Source organism: Gadus morhua, chromosome 4 (genome assembly GCF_902167405.1).
Source record: "Gadus morhua chromosome 4, gadMor3.0, whole genome shotgun sequence".
In the NCBI taxonomy this organism is placed as follows: Eukaryota; Metazoa; Chordata; class Actinopteri; order Gadiformes; family Gadidae; genus Gadus; species Gadus morhua.
Window position 1 is genome coordinate 27,427,924 of NC_044051.1, and position 20,362 is coordinate 27,448,285.

The 20,362-nt window shown below is 44.8% G+C and overlaps 1 protein-coding gene across 1 annotated transcript in view; it reads right to left on the reverse strand.

Annotated features, from left to right (window-relative positions):
- The window catches only part of LOC115541792 (histone deacetylase 4-like), a 165,447-nt gene that overhangs the window by 14,243 nt on the left and 130,842 nt on the right, over window positions 1–20,362 (reverse strand). The window contains 6 exon segments of the mRNA XM_030353632.1: window positions 1,101–1,220; window positions 2,113–2,200; window positions 2,669–2,724; window positions 12,592–12,699; window positions 13,387–13,433; window positions 13,834–13,936. Coding sequence (XP_030209492.1) covers window positions 1,101–1,220; window positions 2,113–2,200; window positions 2,669–2,724; window positions 12,592–12,699; window positions 13,387–13,433; window positions 13,834–13,936 — 522 coding nt within the window.

A 20,362-nucleotide genomic window follows, 5' to 3' on the forward strand; every position in this document is an offset into this window, starting at 1 on the left:
AAAGCCATACTTAAGTAAAAGTACAGATACCTTACTGGAAAATTACTTAAGTAAAAGTAAAAGTCACCTTTTAGAATAGTACTTAAGTAAAAGTATTAAAGTATCTGATCTTTACTGTACTTAAGTATCAAAAGTACTTTTCTGATATTAAATGTACTTAAGTACTGAAAGTAAAAGTACAAGTAAAAAATCACTGACACTGACAGATATCGTAGCCCGACCTATTATCCCGCAAGCGCTGGTACACGTTACTTAATATTGATTTTGGTGTCATCCAGGATCGCGGATTTTCGGAAAACTTAAGTCCCTGCCCAAAAAGGGTATTTAAATTAGCTTTGTAGCAAAAATGGCACATATACAGCGTATTGAAGTGTATAAGATAGTGTTGTAATACTGCGTGTACAAACCAGCCTGATACAAATAGTAGAATTTTGATAGCCCTTGCCCTCGTCCTAGCCATGCATTTGTGTGTTGACAGTCGTAGGAGTTTTGATCGACGTAGCAACAGTAACTAAGCAAGGGGGCTTTGCGAACGTGCGCTGGGACAGCTGATTCGCCAAACAGGCTCGCAGTCTGTGTTCTACCACAGTCCCCGACGTTATTCTCATATCTCTCATGATTCATTTTTTTTTTTTTTCTAAAGATGAGTTGATTTTGTAACGAGTAACGAAGGTTTCAAGGGAAATGTAGCGGAGTAAAAGTATCCGTTTTCTTCGCAAAATGTAGCGAAGTAAAAGTAAAAGTACAGAGAAATATAAGTAGTAAAGTAAAGTACAAATATCCAAAAAAACTACTTAAGTACAGTAACAAAGTATTTCTACTTCGCTACTATACAACACTGTCAGTAACTACCAATACTTGTAAGATTTGCTGTTTAATATTGATATAATACTAGTTTTAATATGTTGCTTCTCTACACAGTCATGAAGTGAAGGAAACGGTTCAAATACATTTTTCATTTTTAATAACATTAACCCCCGGATCGAATCGAAATCGGATCGAATCGGATGGAATCTGAGAAAATCGGAAAAAATCGATTCTGAAACTTAAAAATCGGAATCAAATCGATTCTTGAAATTTGAATCGAAACCCAGCTCTACCTCATCGGGTGCTCCGCTGCCGGGGAAGAAGTTCCCGTCGTCATAGCGATGGATGGACAGGTAGAGGACGTTGGGGTCGTCGTAGAATGCCTGCTGGGTGCCGTTGCCATGGTGAACGTCCTGAGAGGCGGTAAGCAGAGCAGCACACAACCAATCACTCGACCATCTTTGACCAATCAGCATCCGTTATTCTCAGAGCATTACGATAGTTCATAAAAGAGCAACACTAGTGTAATAAAAATAGTGATTTAAGTTTGTTTTAATTTCCCATACAGGATTAACTAAAGCACCATAGTGCCCTGAGTGCTTAAGTGTATTTGGATCGTTTGCCTGATTGCTAGCCTCAAACACAAGATGTATGCTAGCTGACACAAACTAAACAGAAAAACAAAGAGCTTTTTGTGTTTTGTACAAGTTATCGGTTTAATAATCATTGTAAATCGTCAATGCCAATGATTATTTATATTTATTCTTTGGTTGTTGAATATCTCGATGACAGGTACTGAAACTTGGTTACCAGTTCGGTCAAACTGATTCGGCATCTTCTCTCTGATTGGGTGAATGGAGGTGATGTCATTTGATGCAACATGGTCACTTTAGCAACAACTGTCAACAAGTCAGGTCATTAGGTCAAAAAACACACTTGTTTGCTCAGTTTGGCGCCATCATTGAAATTATAATAAATGGATGTTTTCTAGTGTTTGGTTGCCCTTTAATTGCCTCAGAATCAATCGTGTCCTTATGGCAATTCTAATGAATTACGGCTCATAGTCCAAGTGATTAAAGAACCTGGTTAACTCATGTTCAGTGAACTCGTGTATGGCTCCCTGTCCCAAAATAAAAGATCAAATTGTTCTGTTCTGTCCTTCAGAAGCTGTTGACCTTAGGGCCGTTCAACGCAGAACCATCATTTACCCTTAAGTGTGCTGTAATGTAAAGTCCTTGGAGATTTTGTGTTACGTGTGTGTGTGCGCGTTCATGTGTGTGTGTGTATGTGTGTGTGTTTACTGACCCAGTCCACGATGAGGATTCTGTTGACGCTGAGTCGCTGCTGCAGCAGCCTTGCAGCGATCGCCACTGAGTTGAAATAACAGAATCCCCTAGGCGAGAGAGAGAGAGAGAGAGAGAGAGAGAGAGAGAGAGAGAGAGAGAGAGAGAGAGAGAGAGAGAGAGAGAGAGAGAGAGAGAGAGAGGGATGGATGGACAGAGAAATAGTTAGTTATATTTTTAAAACAATTCTTGTCTGTAATTGTATTATTTTTTGCGTTGACAATGTACATTTCCCTCTGCTAATAAAGCTCTCTGAATTCAATTGACCGACAGACAGCGGTAGAGAGAGATGGAGAGAGATGGGGAGAGTTAAAATGGTGGATTTATGTCTGGGTTTCAATACATTTGAAGTGCACTCTTGACAAGCAACGAGTAATAAATGAACGGCTGTCAAAGCAAAAGCGAGACTCTTCAGAAGAATAAACATATACTCTACTGTTTAAAAAAAACATGATAATAAAACCAAACACATGTACTTCCTGACAGGCTGGTCTAGGCCGCCTCAGCGGGGTCCTTACATGGGAGTGCTCTCCTCGGCGTGATGTCCGGGAGGTCGGACAACGGCGAAGCCGTTCTGGAAGACACAAGAGAAGAAGTTGATGCCTACCGACAATACAAGGTACAAGGTACAAGGTATCTTTATTATCTCTGAGGGGTAATTTGATGCACAGCCAGCAGTCAAAAAAGAACAGCAAACACATAACGGATAAGACAACAAATAACACAAAACAGATCACAACACAAAAAATATCACACTCGTTAGATGTGATCATTGACCAGACTGATGGCTGCAGGCATAATTTTTTTTTTTTTGTTTGGCAAAGTGGCAGCCTTTATCTGCGCTCTGATGGCAGCAAGGGAAATTCAAAGTAAAGGGGATGGGTTGTGTCAGCCATGATTGAGCAGGACTTCCTCAATGACCTGACCTTATATAGGTCATGAGGTTGCTCATTTGAGTGCCAGCAATCTTGCTGCCCATTTTCACGATCGCCTACAGCCGATTTTTCTGTTCAACAGAAAGTGACCCAGGCCAGCAGATAAAACAAAAGGTGAGAACATATACAATAAAACAAGAATAAATCATTTTCATAAAAGTGGTGGCAACATGAAAACTGCGGAGCTTCCGATAAATATACACACGCTTATGTGCTTTATTGCACACAGCATCTACATGGGGCTCAATGCTTAATTTGTTGTCAACCACAGTCCCTAGATGATATTTATACCGCTGCACCACTTCAACAGGCTGATCGTTAATTAAAACAGGGGAGATGACAGATGCAAATCAATGCATAACTCCTTAGTTTTCGCAACATTAATATTTAAAAAGGATGATTCACACCAGTTCATAAAATCACAAAAAAGACATTGAACAGCAACATCAAGACAACGTCCCATCTTCATCATGACCTCCCTCTATTCCTCTCTTTCACTTCTTTCTGGGTCCTAGGTGTACACAGAGGCGCCGCATCCCATTAGGCATACCAGGCAACTGCCTGGGGCCCCGCAATTGTTTGGGGGCCCCGGGCCACGGGGGGGGCCCCCTAGAGCCAAAAAAAAAAAAAAAAAAAAATCGCTGGGCGCATAGAATAGAAGATACTGCAGTCAAACGTTTGACTGGGGTTGCGTTATGCATCGACTAGACCGAGCTGTGCTAAAGGGAATGTCAACAAAACAGTCAGATAAAGTCAAACTTTATTTGGGTTATGTTTATCAGTGTTACTATATAGATCATGACGATAGCTGATGTAACGGGAGTCCGGGCATGTGCAGGACCGAACCGCGCTGTATTATCACTGTTCCATTGCGCATAGACAGTAAAAAGTAGCTGAGAGGGTAGAGGGGTTAGAAACCAATACATGAAAATAGGCTTTTTATTTCAGGTAGCCTATTCTTTCACCCAAACTTTTTTTTCTTTTAAATAAATAAAATACCCCCCCAAAAATGGAGTCACGTTCCCAGCGCCCCCCCTAGGTTGCGCCCCCGTTGAGAAACCATGGTATAACATAATGGACCCTATCTTGCACCCAGCGCAGGGATGGACTGGCCCAAAAATTTGGCCCGGGACTTTGGGATGGAGAGGCCTTTTATGAGACCGCAGGAATAGTGCGCGTAGAATTTTGCCCTGGTGTAAAATAATAAAAATGAGTCCTTATCCGTGGATATGTGCATTGCAACTGCATGTCAATGTTGGGATGTGCATGTGTTTAGAATATTGTGAAGATCACTGGGAAATATTTTATAAGCAATCTTGTCCATGGACAAAATATTAGAAATTGCATGTGCCTAGAAAGGTAAATCAAGGCTGAAAATGATCTAAATAGTGCAAGATAGAATTATTTTAGTGGAAAAAAATTGTCATTGACACATACACAGGGTTTGGGAGATGGGGGCGGGCCGGGGTTTGTTGTCCGTTGCTGTGGTTACCGGTGTTGAAGTGTTCCAATGGTTTATTAGCGGTGGTATCTAATAAATCGCTCTCTAATCAATACTTCATTCACTGCCTCTTCCGTGGGCATTACAATATTATGAATAGTTCTCTGACGTCTCTGGTACTTCCATAATTAGTTTAAGTCATTATTATATTGCCAAACATGCTCGCTAGTGCACCTGTCATAGCTATGTTGCTGTGTCCTGTTCCCGCCTCACCATTGGTCTCGCTGACAGAGGCGTCGCCGTCAACCTTGGCTTTTCCACGGAAATGGTCGGTTAATTTAGCACATTTGGCTGCGTCTTGCTCTAACATTTTTTTCCTTTTCAACCTCAACTTCTGAGTGCCACCCAATTCTTTTTCCTCTCCACCAACTTTTTGACATTTTCGTATTTCGGTGTAACTTCAGTGAGATCAACGAGAAGTAAGTGACCCGGCGGTGTGTCAGGCTGAGCCAATCAGAAATGACAGACCGCGGAGCAGTCCAAGTTGGGAGGGGCCGTTCGGCCGCTCGCTTTGGCCGCTCACTTTGCCCCCATACACTGTGGGGGTGCTCCCCCCTCTAAATTGACAGTAATACATCGGCCCCGTTTCACCGTCAGGCAAGAGCTCCGTTTCGCGCTGTAAGCAAATATCCGGCCGCAGGCCGTCCCAAATCACGGCTTACTTAACTTTTTCATTTTTTTTTTACATCTTTTACAACAAAAAATATAATATAAATATGTAATAAAAAAAACAAAAGTATATACATAATAATTATAGAAAATCTAAAAGAATTACGGCCGGCCGGCTCGGCCTGAAATCGACCGGCCGTTCGGGAAATCTCCCGAACCTCCCGATTATGGCGTCACATTAGTGCCATAATTCACTAATGTGATAAAAGATGCATTCGGGCGTATTACATTATTCCACACGCGTAGATATTAACTGCGAGCGCGCAAATGATCTCTGCGCGCGCAAAACAGCCTCTCGCGCGCGCAAATTACCTCAGCGCGCGCAAAACAGCCACTCGCGCGCGCAAATTACCTCAGCGCGCGCAAAACCTCTCGCGAAAGATGTTTTTACGCTCTCGCTCGAATTTAATTTTGGCACTATGGGGGAGGGAACCAAGGCAGGGCGATACGTGAAACAGCCAAACGTGATTGGCCGTTTCTGAAGCGCGATATTTGATTGACAGCCCTCCTCACATTCAATTCTGAATTGTACAGTAAATGGCTGAACGTATTGTAACTCCAGATTCTATGAGTATAGGCGCAGCCTTTGAAGTGTCGGCCTCATCGTCCTTTAAATAGCTGAAGAAAAGCTGTTTATTGGGAGCAGAACGTCCGCCGGCGCCCGACTACATCTGCGAAATGCGGACGTCGTTGAGGCACGGCGCACGCGGACGTTATTGAGGCCCACGCTGTTGGTGGTCGGGGATTACAAATTTTCAGTGCTACGGCTCACGCCTAGGGATAACCCAATATCGATAGCCTCAAAAGGCTGCTCATAGAATCTAGAGTTACAATAAGTAACTATCGTTTCAGCCATTAACTGTACAATTCAGAATTGAATGAGAGGAGAGCTGAGGAGGGCTGTCAATCAAATATCGCGCTTCAGAAACAGCCAATCATAGGAAAGCCCGCCCTGCCTTGGTTCCCTCCCCCATAGTGCCAAAATTAAATTCGAGCGAGAGCGTAAAAACATCTTTCGCGAGAGGTTTTGCGCGCGCTGAGGTAATTTGCGCGCGCGAGAGGCTGTTTTGCGCGCGCTGAGGTAATTTGCGCGCGCGAGAGGCTGTTTTGCGCGCGCAGAGATCATTTGCGCGCTCGCAGTTAATATCTACGCGTGTGGAATAATGTAATACGCCCGAATGCATCTTTTATCACATAAGTGAATTATGGCACTAATGTGACGCCATATAGCACAGTTGGTGTTGCTATTTCGACGTGCCTAGGCGGGTCGGAACTATAACATAAGCTTACACACACGTAGGCTATACACAGCACAAACATGCACACAATTAGCCTCATTTAAATATTATGATGTCAAAGATTGTTCATATGTGTGAAACTGCATAGAAATAGCATGTGGATTGTGGACACATTTCTTTTCCATAGGGGCTGCATGAATGAACACTGTAGTAGGCTATGACATGCGTTAAAATAATAATATTAACAATAATAAACTCGAGCAAAGTATATCCCAGCCTTCTAAAACAAGATCTCCTTTAGGGTAAATGATAACGTTGGTTAAATTATTTGGGAAAGAACAGCTGATAATAAATTGTACTTTTAAATCAATACATAGGCAAAGACTGTAGAGCAAACACATATTTTCTTGACACAGACATCGTTTACAAGCCCATAACTTTTTGGATTGATGAGTATTTGATTGTGAGGAAACATACTTTTACAGCGAGTGAGTGTTTAAAAGAATGAATGAATGCGGGTGATGCTTGGCGCACGTGTGTCTGTTTAAACACACGCAAACTAAACACGCTAACGCATAATACAGTCCATGGCAATGTATATTAACCGGGGGACACATGCATATTATGAACACAAGTTGATAACGATAATGTATACAATACTGGAAAGAAACTATGTATGTAGTTATATCATAAGTGTTAAGTTCTCTTGGCTGAAATTTAGGACTCAGTGTTTCTAAAGTTGTAGAAGAAAACGCTATTCCGTGTGTGAATTAGGCCATAATATTTGGACATAAACTGAGCCATTTGAGTTTGAAATTCATGTGGTCATGCATCTGTCTCAGGGGAGACTGCAAACGCGCTGTCAAAATATCAACTCGTCAGTTTCAATTGCGCTCATGGATTTTAAAGGGGATGGGAGATGGCACTCTCATTGGTTTATCGCATGTTACGCCCAAAACTCACCTATTCAGACCAACCCTTTTTAGATTTGCGTCGGGCGCACAAGTCATTTATCCGCCCGTATAATAGCAACAGCGCCAGAGACCCGCCCACAAAGCTACTTCCGTTTTACCCTTCTCACTTGCTCTTCAGACCGTTAAAATGGGGCCCATTGTTTCCGGGGGGGGCGGGGGGTGTCTGCGTGACATTGCGACAATGTGAACCAAAGCGGCTCAGGTCTATTTATACAGAACAGGAACACTGGTTTGATATAAACGGTCTCAAAGAGAGGGCACCCCAGGGGCACAAAAGAAGGCATCAATACAGCATCCATGACGGATCCTTGGGTTTGGGAAACCTTCTAGAATCTTTTAAGTTGCCATGGGTTCCCCAAAGGTGAGTTCATATGTAATATTAATATTCACATTAATAATAGATGATCTTTGCATTTAATTATGCTCATCTATATATTTACTCTGTGTTTTGACGATATGACAACATATTGACCTACCAAGCAATTCATCGACTCGACTTGAAGAGCCAGTGAACCTTGTTCTAGATAGGAGGGGGGAAGTGTTATCCCCATGGTTACGGGCCAAGGCGTATTTGTGATACTTCTTTAGTTCTGTCGTTGTGTATGAGCATTATAATGAGCGTTGCTTTATCTGACACACGTCACACACCGTAGCGTTACACTACATGTGTCCGGGAAGATGCAGGTATTAAAGGGGTGATATTATGCTGCCAGTTTTGGTGTAATTAGCATTACAATCCGTTGAAAAATCTGCCTTTCCCTGTGCCCTAGTGACATCATTAGTGGGCGTATCCACCTAGATGTATGCTTGATAGATCAGTCCACCGGCCTACCCAGTGGACTGTAGCAAATGTTGCTTATTTATCCAACATACATCAAGGTGGACATACCCACTTGTGATGTCAGAAGAGGCAGATTTTCAAAAGGCTTGTAAAGGCTAATCGCACTCACACCAGGTGGCATGATATCACCCCTTTAAATAAACCGCTGCTAAGACGGAGCTTCACCCTCCACACACAGCGTGGTGTTACACCGTAAGTGTCCAAAAAGTTCAACTTTCTCGCTGACACCGCAGTCCACCGCTACACAGAGCTCCACACGTCCCCACAAACCTAGCCCCTGGTGTCCCTTGATTGTGATGTAAGACTACCTCGGGTAAAGGAAGTCTGACGTCTCGATAAGAACGCCACCTGGGTTCAGCAGAGTGGAATGTTCACACCGTGTTTTGGGGAGAAACAGACAAAGGATTTTATCCCCTTTTTTCTTGAAATTGGTGTGTGACAAAAGCAGTGACGAAATGACATAGATTACTATGACCATATAAGCAGTGCTTAATTTGTCAAGTGGGAGCTCCCGGAGCGCTGAGGACGAGTAGAAAAAAAGCGGCGGGGGGGGGGGGTGTTTCAACATCGCAAGAAATTAGCCTACTAAAGCCTCGTGAATGGGGATGTACGCAGAAAAAATAGTAAACATATGTTAGGTTGGAGAGACACACAGCCACACGTTTAAAGTTTACCGTTGTTTACTAACAGTTGAGGAATATGTCATGCACTCGCAGGTGCGTCATTGAGTCATTGTATTCTCAACACAACAAAATACACCAAGTCCTTGAAAATGGATCTCCGTCGCATCAAAAGATGAAAACAAATAGATAGGCTACCTCATAGATTATAGTAGGCCTAGTTAGAACAACAATCTGGCATGACAACTTGGCCACGTTAACAAATAGATACATATTATTAACCAGAACAATACCAGAATACCACAAAAACCATAATAATAATAAAGTTCACTAGGCCTACTTTCGCTAACTCCTCGCAGATTTATCACACATCACTCAACCGACTCGCGTCACCCCAAGTCCAACCTCTCTTGCTGCACATGAACAAAACATACACATGCACACAGTATTAGCCCCTCACACACACACACACACACACTCAAGATCCAGCTGGCGGAGCGCGCGTCAGAGCTTCCGGAGCGCGCTCCCCCTTGCTCCCCCTCAAATTAAGCACTGCATATAAGACAAATGATCACGTTTAAAATATATGAATATTTTTTTGGGGTCACTGGCTCTTTAAAGGGCAACTTCACCCATTTCACATAAGCTTTGTATTTTTAGAACCCCCCGCATATTTTTGAATGGTCTAGCATCATTCCCTTATTTTCTGGAGAGACTGGAGAGATCCGTATCGATCTCCAACACTTCCTGTTTTCAATGACGCAATATGACGATTTTTGCGTACAAGAAAATAGGAAGTGTAAGAGGGGATGATTCTCGTAAGACTACAACCACTAGTGGGCACTAGTGGGTCCCACCCCCTAGAGGGGGTGGGACCCACTGACGCTACAGACCTATTATGCCGCTTTTCCACTGCATGGTACCAGCTCGACACGACTCGACTCAGCTCGCATTTTTTGCGTTTCCACCGCGAAAACATGGTATCTGGTACCTGAAGTGGCTGCTTTTTCTAGTACCGCCTGGCTCTAGGTTCCAAGCGGCTGAGCCGATGCTAAAAGGTGACGTCGGCAGACGGCCGGCCACTGATTGGCCAGAGAGTGTGACGAAGTCACGAGAGCGACATGGCAACCATGCTGGTAACAGCCATAGCAGCGCCGCAGCCAACATATTCCACTTCTTCAACATGCCAGCTAATAATATGAACACGAATACCATCGCATCGATGTTCTCCATTGTTGTTATGTGGGTTCTGTCCATGTGTGGGTTACGTAGGTGTTGTTTGCGTCGCGTACAAAAATACGTCACAGCCCTTTCACGCAGCCGACCCCGCCCACGTCCCGGAGGTACTATTTGCGGTGGAAAAGGACCCGCGCTGCTACCGTGTCGAGTCGTGTCGTGTCGAGTCGAGCTACATGTGCGGTGGAAAAGCGGCATTAGAGCAGTGCCAGTGGGTGGGACTTCACCAGCAGAAACTAACATCCACAGCGTCTGAAGCTAAGATAACAGAGGCTGTTGATAAAACTGAAGTACATTGGCGGAGGGTACTGGATCTGACATAGAAGATGGCTCCATGCAAAAGTTCACCATTTCGAAAGAAATACAAACGAGGACTACCGTATTTTCCGCATTATAAGGCACACCGGATTATAAGGCGCACGGTCGACCTTTAATGAATGGCCTATTTTAGAACTGTTTTCATGTATAGGGCGCACCGGATTATAAGGCGCATAGAATAGAAGATACTGCATTCAAACGTTTGACTGGGGTTGCGTTATGCATCGACTAGACCGAGCTGTGCTAATGTGATGCTAATGGGAATGTCAACAAAACAGTCAGATAAAGTCAAACTTTATTAAGCGTTCTGACAACTCCGGTCACTCCCATGGTAACGATGTTCAAACGGTAATGTGCATATTAACAATATCTCATCAATATCTGATCAATATGAATATCTCTTACCAATAAGCTCACTTTTCAGTTCATTCCCCGTCTACGAATCCCTCGAATTCTTGTGTGTCCGAATTGAACAGTTGGGCGAGTACGGCATCCAACATGCCCGGATCCCTCTCGTCATTATCCGAGTCAGTGTCGCTGCTGTTGCCTGGCAGTTCAGTGATTATTCCTGCCTTCCTGAAAGCTTGGACCACAGTTGAGACTGTTATATCAGCCCAGGCATCCATGATCCATTGGCAGATAGTGGCGTAAGTCGTCTGGCGCTGTCTTGGTGACTTGGTGACGTGATGTTCGCCTTCTTGGCCCCGTCCACACGAAGCCGATTTTTTGGGTGAAACCGCATAATGCTACGGCCACACCAAACGCGTGTAACGTGCCTAACTTGACGCTTGATCATTGTGTGTCACAAAAATGGTTCAACGCGCCTGGGGCTGCGCTGGATTTAGGAGTCCGAGGTAGGAAACCCAAACGCCGCCGTGTTTGGGTGCATGATAGAGTTTAGATCGGGTTAGATTAAATAATCCGATTATTGTTATATAAATAACAATAATCGGGTTAAATAACTTCACATGGTGTGTCTGGTGTGTTTCCAGCATTCGTAGTGTTGATCAGCAGATAGTCCGCCAAGACGTTGAGGTTGCTTAGCAACCAGAGACGCTGTCAATGCAAGTGAATGGAGCGTTCCCTCTTCGTCATAACTATCAAACCAAACATCCTTCACATTCAACGAGCGAACATGATGAAAGTATAATGCACATTTCTCGCTAAAAATGTTTACATAAACGCATTTAATGGCGTAACTATGTTACTATTTCCACCCAGAATAAAGAAAGATGTCGGCCGTATGCTTCTGTGCAAGCGTCACTACTCTCTGCCAGTGACGTCGGGTCAAGCTCCACGCTGATTTGTTCCATTAGTAGATGGAACAAGGAGGTGTCCGATAGGCGGAGATGATCAGCGGGAGTGGCCGCCAGCGAAGCTGTGCATGGTGGGAGTTGTTGTCTTCAATCCACAAGCGCCAAAAAGTCACTTTCTGCCTTTTCTCGGTCAAGACGGCACCAAATTAGTATTTTATTTTATTATTCGACTACATATAGGACCCAATTTCAATACATATTCATGCCTCCACCGGTGAAATGCTCCTTTAAAGGAGAGAGAAACAAAGAGGAAAGAGAGAGAGAGAGAGAGAGAAAGAGAGCCTCAAGCTCAGAGAGGCAGGGCGAGAGATAAAAAGTGAGAGAAACAAAAACAGACAGAGGGAGAGATGTAAACAGAGTGACAAAGAGATATAAACAGAGACGGATATAGAAAGAGAGATGGATGGAAATAGAAGGTTAGAAAATGGTCTAGAGCGTGAGACATAAACATTAAACAATTAGAAAGAGACAGAAAGAGATGTAAAAAACTAAGAGAGAGAGAAAGAGAGGGAGAGAGAGATAGATTGCAACAGAAGGGTGAAGATAGAGAGAGATAAAGAGGAAGCCAGAAAGAGACACATGGTTTGTGTGTACGTGCATGACCGAACTTCTGGTGTGTGCGTTCGTGTGTGTTTGTACCTTGAGCTCGCTGTGTGTGTGTGTGTGTGTGTGTGTGTGTGTGTGTGTGTGTGTGTGTGTGTGTGTGTGTGTGTGTGTGTGTGTGTGTGTGTTTGTACCTTGAGTGCCCTCTGTGTGTGTGTGTGGGGGGGGGGGGGGGGGGGGGGGGGTGTACCTTCAGCTCCCCGGTGGCCACCTTCAGCACCAGTTCCACCACAGAGCCGACCGCTAGCCGTGCCGCGCTGGATGAGTGCACCTCATTCCATATGGTGTCACTGTCCACCTGCACACAAACAAACACACACACACACACACCAAACACACACACACACATGCACGCACACACGCACATATGACCACACACACGCACACACACACACACACACACACGCACGCACGCACGCACGCACACACACAAATAAGAAACAAATGAACTATGAACAGTTATCTTTAAATATTGTTGAATATCTGTCCTGTAAAATATGTAAACAGCCGCACAAAATGTGTGCATGAATGGGTGAATGTAAGGCGATATAGTAAAGCGCTTTGAGTCGCCACTGGTTAGGTAAGCGCTGTAGTAATGCAGTCCATTTACCATTTACATTACAAAATCCGCTGAACAAGACTCCTCCCCTCTCAGTGCTAAACTATCGCACACGAGGATGAGGTCCACCGTGATGTGGTCACCTCTACGACAGGTCTGAGGAGACAGTGAGGATCTAGGGACACACGAAGGTGATCCACATACCAGACGTTTGGAGGAGACACCAGCGATGGAGGTTGTTATAAAGTCACTGCTTGTGTGCGTAGGGCAGAGAGAGACAGAGAGAGAGTCGGAGAGGGACAGATTGAGATAGAGAGAGGGAAAGAGACAGAGATAGATGGAGAGAGACGGAGAGAAAGAGTGAGAGACAGAGAGAGATGGAGAGAGACGGAGAGAGAGAGGGACGGAGAGAGAGAGACGACCTACCCCCACTCCTCCGCAGGGCAGCCTGACGAACATGGGCGTGACAGAGCCTGTGGGAGAGAGAGAGAGAGAGAGAGAGAGAGAGAGAGAGAGAGAGAGAGAGAGAGAGAGAGAGAGAGAGAGAGAGAGATAATAATCCTGCTCACCCTGTGAAACACAGCAGCATCCTTCTCTGTTAAAACCCCTTCCTTTAAAACATGTTTGCATGTTCTCTCTCAGAGCGTGGTGTGTGTGTGTGTGTGTGTGTATGTGCACGCCCGTGTGTGTGCGTGTGTGTTCTTACAGTCTATCTTCTGTCTCAGAGGGGTGTGTGTGTGTGTGTGTGTTGTCTGTACGTGTGTGTATGTGTGTTGTGTGTGTGTGGTGTGTGTGTGTGTGTGTGTTTGTGTGTGTGTGTGTGTGTGTGTGTGTGTGTGTGTGTGTGTGTGTGTGTGTGTGGTGTGTCCCTACAGTCTATCTTCTGTCTCAGGGGGTTGGTTCCGTACAGCAGGACGTGGGCCTCTGAGTGGACTGTCTGCAGCTCCTCCAGAGTCGCCTTCCTCCCCCTGATGCACTACACACACAAACACATACACACACACACATACACACGCATGCCACACACATGCACACACACAGATATACACACATACACAAACGAGAGACAAGGTGTCTTTGCTGACACACAAACACACACACACACATGCACAAACACACACACACACATGCACACACACGAACACACACACACACACACACAACACACACACACACACACACACACACACACACACACACACACACACACACACACACACCACACACACACATATATAAACACCCACACACACACATTCACACAAAAACACACACACACAAACAATCAAATACAATCAAAGCATCCAATCAAGGAGGAGTTGCTACAGAAACATGTTGAAGTGCAGCCTGACCTTTCCTGAAGCTAAGAGCACATGGAGTATTTTGCTTAATATCTGTAGCGCGCCCCCCAAATAGAAAGCCTCACAGGGCGCGGATACAGCCGGGCGGTATATTCACAACTCACAACTAAACCCCTGAACAACAGGGAAATCAGGAACATTCATGAATTCATCAAAATTTCACTAAAACACTGTGTTGAGCTACCGTGGACGGAGGGCTGGGCGATATATCGATATTTAAAATATATAGATATTTCTTCAAACGCGATATGAAACGAGACCATATCGCCAATATCGATATAATTTAATTTGCGTTGAAATTACAGCACATGTGTTCCAAATAACACCAGTTTCGAACCGCGCCTGCCGCCTGCTATTTCGTAACTCTGCTTGTGTCTCTCCCGCTCTGCCTCCGGCTCACACACACTGACTTACGTCACTTTTTGAAATCGCGAAACATGAGCTGTGATTGAAATGGTTCACTATTCATTGGGTATTTTAAGTGCACTATATTGTGCATGAAATTAACCACTGAGAATTCGAACACCACTACAAAATGGCGAGCAAGTTTCAAGTTCAAGTTCAAGTTTATTTATTATAGCCATTTCAACAATATAGAAAATACAGTTGATAGGAATGTGTTTTGGTATGCTCACATGTATCACACAGCAACATAACAACACAACATAACAAGACAAAAAGCCAAAAACGGCACATAAACAGCACCCTGTACAGTGCACTATATGCGTGATAGGGAACGATTGCGAACACAGCTATGGAGTCCGCCTGCACAAGCGGCTCCGAGGAGCTTGTTTGCAAGCGAAAGACCAACGGCTCCATAGTAGGGAAATGGTTTTGGATATAAGGTGTCTGACGAATTACAAAATCACGTAATTTGTAGAGAGTGCTTAAAAAACTGTCGCAACCAAAGGGTTGCAATTCTGTGCATAATATTCCGGAGGTGTACACAGCTTGTCTTTGGGCCGTGATATTCTATATTATAATGTTCTCAAATACGAGGCGGAGGCATTGTCTAGTCCACGGTTTATTCAACCATCAAACTATTCAATTCTGAACGGTATTAGGATAGTAATTGTAAATCGAAACGGTAGGTAGGTATAGTAATAACGGTAAACTCCACAGTAACTCTCAAGGTTTCTCACTCCGCAAGACCAAACATAAAACATTAAGTAACCTAGCAACGCCCCCCCCACGCAGTCGTTACGATTCATAATATTTCGGAGGCGCACAAAGCTTTTGGCCCGTGATGTTATATATTCTAATGTTCTCAAATACGAGGCGGAGGCAGTGTCTAGTCCACGGTTTATTCAACCATCAAACTGTATTCCAATTCCGAACGGCTAGAAATAGTAATGGCAAATCTGCTCGCGGAGCACGCCGACAAATATCGACATTTATCTTACATCGATATTCTGCTGAAGATATCGAGATATGACTTTTGGTCCAATCGCCCAGCCCTACGTGGACGTCAGCGTATCCCGGGGATGACTTCCTGAATCCAAAGCTCGACACAGAGGAGGTCGAGGAGGCCAGCAGCCACTGAGGGCTAGCGTTGGGACAAAATATCTATTACGCGATATATCGTCACCCTCTTCATGCGACACGAGAATCGATTTACCGCCGCCAAATATCGATGTAATGCGTATATATTTGTTTTTAATTTATGTATAGATGTTTTTTACATTATTTTGCATTTTTATGCTTTATTCCTGAAGAGTTAGGAGGAAATATCACTCCAAATATTGAAATTTTAAATAATAAAGTAAGGCGCTCTAACAGATTTCCCTCCTCCTCGAGGTGGCGCTCAACACACAATGAGGAAAACTGGATCGAAGTTAAACTAATTTTACAAAAGGACAAATTGTCGGTATCTCAGGACATATATGTGTATCGTATTGTATCGTAAGGTACCCTGTGATTCCAACCCTTTCTGAGGAAGCCTCAACCACTTCTGTGTGGTGAATATGATCTTACTGACTAGCAACAAGCTAACTATCAGGTTATTGACTAGCAAAGAGCTAATTATAAGCTTATTGACTAGCAACAAGCTTACTATGAGCTAACTGACTAGCAACAAGCTAACATTGAGCGACCTGGTGTAACGGCCTAGCAGCGAGCTAACTGTGGGCTAACAGACTAGCAGCGAGCCAACTGTGGGCTAACCAATCAAATTGTAATCCGGAGCCCCAATCCAGAGCCCCACTCTTCCTCAACCACCTCTGAGTGGGGCTCTGGATCCCGGTCGGTGTTGTGGTAAGATGTATGCCGAGCACACGCGTGGTTCACCGGGTTTTGGAAGCATATATGTAGCAAAATTCAAATGGCAATGCAATTTGCAATTTTGCAATTCAATAAGTCATTACATTATGCAATTGACAATTCATTATACAATTTAATAATGTAATTTGTAAATACGTTATTCAAAGTGTATTTTAATATGCAAAGTGACAATGAAATCCTCAATAAAATTCGCAAAAGTTATAACAATAAAAATAGAATAACATTTTGTCAAAATTTTTGAGTTCCTTTATTCAAATTGAAAAGCTATAGCGTCCCCGTGATGGCAATGCACTTCGCCACGCTCCGTGTGTTCCGAAATTCAAATTACATTTCAATCTGCAAAACACTTTGCAAAAGATTTTGCAAAACGTTCTGCAAAACGTTTTGCAAAACGTATCAGCCAATCAGGTCTGGGCGGGAACTACGTAATTTCCTCGTCAGACCAGCTGATCATCCACGACCTAGCACTTGGCACTTTCTTTTCTATGCCTAGCATTGTGCCAGGTTTGAATGGGTTGATAGTATAACATGAAAATGGCGGAAAGAAGGTCGCCAAGCTGCTGTGGGAGGCCGCTGCAGCTCTAGATGAACAGCGGGATGCAGGGTCCGAAACAGCGAGATCAACCCTGGCCCACATCCCTTGAACATTAACTTCCAGGCTTATTTAGCCCCGCAACAGGCTCAGTTGGCCCACTCTCACTGGCTAACTCAGCCGTGGCCAGTAGCCGTGACCATCCATCAGCCGTGGTTTCACTCATACCTGTCACACAGAGAACAATGCACTGTGGTGGGCGGGGCCAGTTCTGCTTATATTGGTTGTCCAGTAGGAGTACCCCAAGGGTCCAGACTGGGGCCCATTTTATTTTCAGTATATATTAATGATTGACCGGAATACTGTTTACATGTCGATTTCCAGCTTTACGCAGACGACACTGTAACTTTTACTAAAGCAAAAAATCCTGAGGAGGTGGCACGTGTGCTCTCAGCAGCTCTTACACACATACAAACATGGCTCAATAGATCGTGTCTTATCTTAAATGCAAATGTTGGTTTATACTTCTCAAAGAAACCTTCTACTACTACTTATACTACTGCTTTCTCAATCTGGGGTGTTCTTGAGCACAGAAGAGTTGGAATTTGTTAATGAGTTTAATAACCTAGGTGTGATTCTCAGACTCCAGACTCTCAAAAACCTTGTTAAAATTATAACAAAAAAAAAAAAATCAATCTTTGTAATTTTAAGCAAATCAAAGGATCTCTGTCAGATGCAGCTGCACTGATGTTTCTGCACTCAATGATACTTTAATGTCAGAACTACTGCATCAACCAGCTGGTCTTTGTCAGGTTGTACTATCCTAAAACCAGTTGAGCTTCTGTACAAAAAGGCACTCCAAACTCTAGATAAAAAACCTTTCTCTTATCATCATTGCAGCATCTTAGAGAAATATACTTACTGAGTTTTGATAATTTTTGTAAATTTTTCCTCTATATGCTTAATTTATAAAGTACTATATGGCCTGGCGCCACCCCCACTGCAAGACCCTGTTGTAAACCAGGGGACTGTGAGGTTACTTTGTGAAAAACCTCCTTCAGCCATAATGCACTATCCATTAAAGGTAGTGCATTATGGAACACACTACCTCTTCATACTGTTGTATGTAACATTAAGGATGCATACATCTCCCTCTTCTCTCCCCCCTCTGGGCAGGTCAGATCATAACCTGGTTCACCTCAAACCCTGCTATGTGCCGCTGGTGAAGAGGAAGCCTACGACCACAAGGACTGTGAGGAGGTGGTCGGGGGAGGCTTATGAGGCACTGCAGGGCTGCTTTGAGGTGACTGACTGCCTGCACTCTGTGAGTCCCACGGGGGAGGACATGATGGGCTTACAGAGTGCATCACGGACTATATCAACTTCTGTGTGGACTGCAATGTCCCTGCTCGCACTGTTACCTGTTATGCCCAACAATAAGCCGTGGATCACAAGGACATTGAAGGCCATCCTGAATGAAAAGAAGAGGGCGTTCAGAGATGGCAACCGTGATGAGGTGAGGAGAGTACAGGTGGTACTCAAACTTGCAATCAAGGAGGCAAAAGGCAGATACAGGAGAAAGCTGGAGAATAAACCAGCAAACAACACGAGGGATGTGTGGAGTGGTATGAGAAACATCACTGGGTTCCAGAAGACTGGTGGCATGGGGTTGGAGGGCTGTGTGGACCGGGCCAATGAACTGAACCTATTTTTTCAATAGGTTTGATACAGCGGCCCCTCCCCCACAAGACTCTTCTGCTGGCTGCCAAACACCTACTGCCACTCCACCTCCCCCCTACTCCTTCTCCTTACAGACCTCTTGTCTGCCCCTTGACGCCTCAATTCACTCCTACCTACTCCACCCCTCCTCCCTGCTCTGCATCATGTCCTCTACAACTGAGGACCTCACCCCTCCCCCAACTGTCACCTCTACAGTGTCCTTCACGCCTGACCTGGTGAGAAGACAGCTAACAAGACTCCCACTCGGCAAAGCTGCAGGCCCCGATGGTGTGTTGCCCAGGGTGCTTAAAGCCTGTGCCCATCAGCTGTGTGGAGTACTGAGTCTGGTCTTCAGCCTGAGCCTGCACCTCCAGATGGGTCCCCGTGCTGTGGAAGACGTCCTGCCTCGTTCCTGTACCTAAGAAGCCGCGTCCCAACGGCCCTCAGGGACTACAGACCGGTGGCCCTGACGTCCTATGTCATGAAGACCCTGGAGAGGCTCATCCTGGAGCAGCTAAGGGCCTATGGTCAGGGCCCTTCACTGATCCACTACAGTTCGCCTACCAGCCCCGCCTGGGAGTTGAGGACGGCATCATCTACCTGCTGAACAGAGTCTACACTCATCTGGACAAGCCGGCAAGCACTGTGAGGAGTCATGTTCTTTGACTTCTCCAGTGCCTTCAACACCATCCGTCCGGCTCTACTGGGTGAGAAGATGACTGCGATGGAGGTGGAGGCCCCCATCGTGTCCTGGATTGTTGATTACCTGACGGGCAGACCACAGTACGTACGCCTACAAAACTGTGTGTCTGACAAGGTGGTCAGCAACACTGGGGCCCCACAGGGGACTGTCCTCTCTCCCTTCCTCTTCACCCTTTTCACCTCAGACTTTAACTATTGCACTGAGTCCTGCCACCTTCAGAAGTTTTCTGATGACTCAGCAATAGTTGGCTGCATTGAAAAGGGGGATGATCGTGAATACAGGACTGTTGTGGACAACTTTGTCACTTGGAGTGAGCTGAATCACCTGCAACTCAACGTGACAAAGACGAAGGAGCTCATTGTGGATGAGGAGGAGGGGGAAAACAGCAGCTGTGACCCCTGTTTCCATACAGGGGGTCCCAGGTGGACACTGTTGAGGAGTACAAGTACCTGGGGGTACTTTAATAACAAGTTGGACTGGTCTAGAAATGCAGAGAATGTCTACAAAAAAGGCCAAAGCCGACTCTTTTTGCCTCAGGAGGCTGAGGTCCTTTAACATCTGCCGGACGATTGCTGAGGACGTTTTACGAGTCTGTGTAGCCAGTGCAATCTTCTTCGCTGTCACATGCTGGGGCAGTGGGATGAGGATTGCAGATACCAACAGACTTGAAAGACTGATTAGGAGGGCCGGTGATGTTGTGGGGGAGGAACTGGACACCCTGACGACAGTGGCAGAGAGGAGGATGCTGTCCAGGTTTCAGTCCATCTTGGACAATGTCTCACACCCTCTCCTATGACACACTGGCCC